This window comes from Puntigrus tetrazona, chromosome 4 (genome assembly GCF_018831695.1).
Source record: "Puntigrus tetrazona isolate hp1 chromosome 4, ASM1883169v1, whole genome shotgun sequence".
NCBI lineage: Eukaryota > Metazoa > Chordata > Actinopteri > Cypriniformes > Cyprinidae > Puntigrus > Puntigrus tetrazona.
Window position 1 is genome coordinate 5,853,790 of NC_056702.1, and position 6,920 is coordinate 5,860,709.

At 36.3% G+C, this 6,920-nt stretch overlaps 1 protein-coding gene across 1 annotated transcript in view; it reads left to right on the forward strand.

Annotated features, from left to right (window-relative positions):
* Window positions 1–6,920, forward strand: part of LOC122342465 (protein arginine N-methyltransferase 8-B-like) — an 11,826-nt gene that overhangs the window by 3,302 nt on the left and 1,604 nt on the right. Inside the window, exons 4-8 of the mRNA XM_043236287.1 lie at window positions 1,918–1,981; window positions 3,113–3,255; window positions 3,377–3,464; window positions 4,098–4,213; window positions 6,632–6,782. Coding sequence (XP_043092222.1) covers window positions 1,918–1,981; window positions 3,113–3,255; window positions 3,377–3,464; window positions 4,098–4,213; window positions 6,632–6,782 — 562 coding nt within the window. The remainder of the gene's footprint in view (window positions 1–1,917; window positions 1,982–3,112; window positions 3,256–3,376; window positions 3,465–4,097; window positions 4,214–6,631; window positions 6,783–6,920) is intronic.

Consider the following 6,920-nt stretch of genomic DNA (forward strand, 5'->3'; position numbering starts at 1 on the left):
ATATAAAATACAAACTGGCTGGCAGCTGGTAAATAATTAATAATAAAGTTTGCATAACTTCTGTAAAAATAGAGAATAGTGTAAGCAAAGCCTAAATTACAGTCAGCTCCAGGGAAAACATAAACATATTAAATGTATAGCATAAAATGCAATATAATCTGCTTCATGTAACAGCGTCTGCCAAATTCATAAAAATAAACTGAAAATATTCATGACCTACTATAGCTTAAGACTTTGTGGAATTTTCATGACATTTAAAACTAGATAATTATTTGCTTTAAAATGTAACTTGCACCTATAACGTAGTCAGTTATCATTCATTTGACTCTTTTCTTAGTTTGAAAAAAGTAAAGTAATGCATTTACACAAGAAGTATATAGGACCTTAATGTTGTAACTGTAAACACTAGTTTAATTTAGCACCACTGTATCAGGCTCTGAACAAAAGTTGCCTAAATAACCTTTTTAGCAGTTGCTTAGTTTTTAATTTCTTCAGTTATGTTCTACGGATACGGTGCAAAACTTTATTTTCCTAAATTTGTCATAATACGTAAATACAGGGGAAAGCGCAGTAAGCTGACGTTTTGATTGAGCTACTTGATTGAAACATGCACTTCCTAAAAGAAAACACTGAGTTAAGCCAAGTTTACCATGAAGCATCCTGTTTGTCCCAGAAGCCTGAAACAGTGGTGTTAAATTAAACTAAATCGCTTAAATGAAATGAACACACAAAAATCTATTTGAGTATGTTAACATAATTCGGTTAGTATTATGACTGTCATTTTAAAACAGCATGTTTTAACATCTATACAAAGACATTTAACATTTAGTCATTTAGCAGACACTTTTATTCAAAGCGACTTACAATGGAAGCAATCAAAATCAATCAAAGTCTCACTTATCTTAACATAGTAGATGCGGCAAGGTTTTTTTTTTTCGATTATATAATAAATAAAAAGAAAACAAATAGAAAAGTATAGCACAAGTTAGTGTTAGAAGAGTCACAGACGGCCAATGAGTGCATTACAGTCAACAGTTTTACAAACTGAATCAAAAGCCAAATTATTTTCTTGTATTCAACTGGTAAAAGTCCTTTAATGCTTAGCAAAATATTTCTGAATGAACAAAGCGCGCTCGTAGCTGTTGAGCCACTAAAATGGACATATCGACCAAACTGTGAATGAAAGAAAGAGATAAAACCATCATGTTTAAAGTTGTCTTGTTTGCAAAAATTTTGCCCTTGATCTCTGTTTACGGCAGCCCAGGCCCAGGCACTTTCCTCTCGCCTTGATCATGTACATCAAGCACTTTTCTTCTGAGAGTGGAAATGTGCTGACTGCGTTATGGGCTTCTCTGATTACTTTTAAACACAATGCTGACCCACCGCAGTACGTGAAACGTTTCCAGAAACAGGTGGGCCTGCCATGTAAGGTTGTGATTGTTTGTCGGCTGAAGCGATGCTGACTGACTCCGTGTGCTCCGCTGGAGTTTGACGGCGATGTCTATGGACACTAACGACGGCTGAGAAAACACAAGGGACGTCACGAAGGCAGAGTGATCTGTGCTGTCTGGATTCAGCCTCTCGCTAATACCGCTGTCGGCTTCCAGCTTTATCTCTCCTCTTCCCTTTAGCCTCGGGCCACTGACAGCCCCGTTTCTCTGTGTGCTCGTTTACGTATATTTCTGTCAGGCAACGGGACGGGGATCCGGACCGTTTGTGAATTCTAAATAGCGCTCTTTGGGTGGCTGGAGGCTGATCAGAGGAGCATGTCTAATGGGCAGGACTGAAAAGCTCGCAAGAAGCGTAAGCTGTCAATGTTTAGAGACTGCGAGGGGAAGGACAACGTGTGTCTAGATAACACCGGCGTTCAAAGGTTTGGGGTTTTATTTCTGTTCTGTTTTTTTTCCCCTTCCTCAGATCGAATGCTCAAGCATATCAGAATACTCTGAGAAAATCATCAAGGCCAATCACCTGGACAGTGGTGAGCAGATGTGACGTGTGTAGATGTCGTATAAGTGTGTGTCGCTGTGTCGTTAGCGTGCTCTTGTGGGTGTGTGAGAAAAACAGAATGACGAATAGGATGAGACATTGACAGGATAAAGGGCGCTTGTCTAGCGTTCTTCTATTAAGCCTCCTAAATGTACATCATTTAAAACCTCTGCGGTATCTGAATATTAAGATTCTAAAAGAATTTAAATTGTAAATGTTCAGTGTGATTTATAATAAATAGAAATGATAAAATGATTATCAAGGACACTGTCCTACCAAAAAAGACATTAATAGGTGTTCTTGTCTCATTTTCAAAATAAAAATAACACACAAGTTTGGGGTCGTAATGTTTTTGAGTGCCGCTTTAAAATAGCATACACTTATGCTCTGTTAACTTAATTTTTTTTTTTTTACATAAATTCTGAATTTGCTGTTTATTAATAGCTGGTAAGGTAGTTGTTAAGTTTAGGTATTGGATTAGGGATTTAGAATAAAACATTAATATGTGATTAATTACTACTAATAAATTGTTAATATTGTAGTAATATGCATGCTAATAAGCAACCAGACACCCTAAAATAAAATGTTAATGTTTTTGAAAGGCCTTATTCTGATGTTGTTTAAAAGAACAATAAATAAATCAATAAATAAATAAAAAAAACTTAAACTTTCTTAGCTATTGGAATTCTGGTTTGCAGGAAAACAAGACAATCTCTCTCTCTCTCTCTCTCTCTCTCTCTCTCTCTCTCTATATATATATATTTGTGTGTGTGTGTGTGTGTATAATGTAAACATCTTTGTACTCAATTGCTGCACAGTGTGATTATTTGTAGTCATTAAAACGTCAAAATCAAAGGTCAAATTAAACAATTCACTTTCTGTATTTTTTTTAGTTTTCTTGTTAGCTAGAACGAGACATTGCTATGAAGTGATGCTCCATTTTCTAACAGACATTAGACCACTGCGGTATCTTTTTTTGAGAGTTCAACAAAAGCTGATGCTGCAATCTTAGCTGGAGTCTCTCTCACATGGTTTGACCCACATCTTTTAACTGGCCTTAAAAATTCAAAGAGTAGAAAGGATCTGTCAAGTGTCTCAGTGGCCTTATTTGTCTGTGTTCCAGTTATAACCATCTTTAAAGGGAAAGTGGAAGAGACAGAGCTGCCGGTAGATCAGGTGGACATTATCATCTCAGAGTGGATGGGTTATTGCCTTTTTTATGAGTCCATGCTCAACACGGTCATCTACGCCAGAGATAAATGGCTGGTCAGTGTTTATGTGTGTGTGTGTGTGTGTGTAGTATAAAACGTACATGCCAATGTGTGTACTGTATATACAGCCAGAGTCTCTACAGAATGAACACACGCTCTATACTCTTCATCTTTAGAAACCCGGAGGTCTGATGTTCCCAGACAGGGCTGCTCTGTACGTGGTGGCCATTGAAGACAGGCAGTACAAGGACTTCAAGATTCACTGTGAGTCCCAAAAGCACACACACAAACATCTTGAGTTTTATCTAGCCAAATACAAATTGCATACAAGCTGATACAGTAAAAAAAATGTCTATAATACAGCAAATACATTTAAAAAGTTAAAATGTAAAAGTGCATCCTTCAGTTTAAATGTCAAAACATCCTTTAAACAGCATACATTTTAACTGTTTTGTTTTGTGATGTTTTACTTTTTAAAGCATAAACATGTTTCAAGGCCGTGAGACAAAACATTTTATATTCAAGATAAAGTCTATGAAGTCAAATCTTAAGATCTTATGCTGTTGTGCTTGTCTAGTAAACGCATTTTGTTTTAAATATTTTCATATGAAAAAAACAAACCAAAAACTTAAAACTGAATCTTGTAGAAGTCATTACTCCAGTCTTCAGCGACGTGGTCGTCAAACAATCATTATATGGTTTGCTTTAAGACACATTTCTTATTATTATGCTGAATACAGTTACATTTTTTGAAGATCGCTGTTTTGAAAAACTTTTTTAGAAGTTTAAGGCAACACGATTTTCAAGTTTTCTCAACTTATTTTTGTAGGAGATTTTTTGAGTTTCTGCAGATTATTGTTCTGCTGTTTATCAAAAAGTGATTTTATGTTTGAGCAGGGTGGGAGAACGTTTATGGTTTTGACATGACCTGCATCAGAAACGTAGCTATGAAAGAACCACTGGTGGACATCGTGGACTCAAAGCAAGTGGTATCCAACGCATGCCTGATCAAGGTCAGCCATTAAAACACTTCACAGAAATCATGTACTGTATGTCCGTGTGTGTGCTAGATGAGAAGCTCAAGTGAGATCCGCAGAGAATACGGCAGCATTAGTATGTAACTGATCATTAGCTGTATCACTCAGTGTGACAGTTACATAATGATCCGTTGAAATGCAATTTCATTTCATTATTAACCACTGGAGAAGGTGCTGATGAGATGATTATTGGTTGAATCGGATTCATCAAGCCTGGGAAGTTTACGGCTCCACAGACGGACTGTGAAATGCATCTGCAAACCTCTCATTTAACTGCTGAAAGATAATATGGGAACAAAATATTTGAGACAAAATGCCTTTTCTGCTTCTTACAGACATAAATTTAGCAGCTCTGTCTCAACTAATCCGATTTAAAACTTTGATGTAAACCAGAGAACAATCCTGATATAGAATGTAGATACGTAGAAGTCTAATCAAAGCACATAAAGTGGGCTTTTTTAAGCTGCTTAATACCATACCAAACCATGATCTACAATCAAATAATGATTAATAATTAATAATCTAACTAGCTGGTTTTTTGCCTACCAATGTTTCATTTTGACGCCAACAGAAAACAGCTTGGGACTCATTTAAAAAACGACTCACTGAGTCGATTCTTAATTTTGAGAGACAATAACTTTATACACGGTGCACTTTCAGATGTAAAACTTTGCGGGACGTTTTCATTTACAATTCAATTTTCAAAAATCCGTAATAGGGGCACTTTAAAATAAAAGATATTTTAAATACAATGAAATGGCACACATGCATTTTTAATTTTAAGTGCCATTTAGTTGGCCAAATCCCATTTGGAGCCTTTCTTTTTTTATTGATTGAAGTGTGTCCTGAACTGACCTTAAAGGAAATTAAATCGTGATATTTCAGCCTACTCCGGTCTTTCTTTAAAGTTTTATTTTAAAGATCAGATCTGCCGAATGAAGCGGGGCTGGGACATAATGGATGAAGGTACTTAAATTAAGTGGTGAATGGAAGTGTGACGCACACACTGTTGGTTTGTTTGATAAAGTGATTAATGCTCCATTTCAAACTTTGAGCTTTGTAACTTAATCTAAAGTAGATCGGGCATGTTTACAAATGGGAGACTTGATGTCTAATGGAAAATGTGAGAGGAATCGAAAACCACAGAGAAAGAGAAAAGTTCACACTTAAANACGCACACACTGTTGGTTTGTTTGATAAAGTGATTAATGCTCCATTTCAAACTTTGAGCTTTGCAACTTAATCTAAAGTAGATCGGGCATGTTTACAAATGGGAGACTTGATGTCTAATGGAAAATGTGAGAGGAATCGAAAACCACAGAGAAAGAGAAAAGTTCACACTTAAATAACTGTTTTCTGCTGTTTTTTCGGGTAGATATATCAGTGGGGGAGGCAGGGCTCAGTTCACTAATAGGAAATGATGGAGTCTGTGTGAACGCCCTGATGCAAGAGCAGTAATAACATCCTTATTATTAAAATGCTAGCAGTAGAGTATGACATTTTAGAAGAAGAGATAGATAGAGAACGAAAGAGATCAAGGTTTTTAGTCTCGTCCACAGTAAAGAAGAATTACTAAAAACATCTCTTTGATATATCATGTTTCTTTCTAGACAGCATTGAGAATAAATGGAGACCAAATGATGAAGTCCCTGGCTTCTCTGATTGATCTCAAGGCCCCAATATTTTCCCATACATCTCCTCCTGTGTCACACACTGTGTTCAGAAGACATTACAGTCAGCAATGCAGAGTCAAAGATCTAAAAACTAACTCAAACATTTCTCAATAAATTGCTCCAAACCAAATGATCTTGAATGGAATGCCGAAAAATCAGAGACATTTTTTTTTGTTGGTTAAACCATACCTACCCTCAGGTAATTCAAGATTAGTTAACACGTTTGGAAGAATTTAGCATCACCAATAGATGCTCTGCAGTAAATGGGTGCCGTCAGAATGAGAGTCCAAACAGCTGATAAAAAACAGTAATCTATAATTAATCCACAATTTTTTTGAACTTCAAACAACTGTTTCCAGCTAAAATATGAATTCTCTATTCATGATTTTGCTCTCTCAAGATTAAGCATCTTGCATGAATCGGGAGACAAATATGCACAGATCAAGCACCATAAATGCGAAAACAAAACACAGATATACCAATGGATTTGATGTGAGATTACAATAGTCAACTTTTTTCATATTTTGGCTAAAAAGAATGGTTTAATGTTGTATTAAAAATCAATTATTTTCTTAAAAACAATTTTGGATGACCTGAGGGTGAATACATTTTTAACCATTTTTCATTTTTGCTATATATATAAAAGAAACCCAGCTGAGAATGTCATTAAGCTCCTCAGGCCATGAATCAGCGACTTTGAGCTTTCCTCGTCTTTTTTCAGGAAGTGGACATCTACACGGTGAAGCCAGAGGAGCTGTCCTTCACCTCCTCCTTCTGTCTGCAGGTCCAGAGGAACGATTACGTCCACGCTCTGGTCACCTACTTCAATATTGAATTCACCAAGTGTCATAAAAAGACTGGCTTCTCCACAGGTGTCGTGTTTTAAAACTTCTCTCTGTTCTGCATCTTGGGCCACAGTGGCCTATGTGAATGTTCAGTTTGTGGTCAATGTCTGCCCACTAGTGGCTCAGTTGTGACACAGCATATACACATATATATGTATATATATA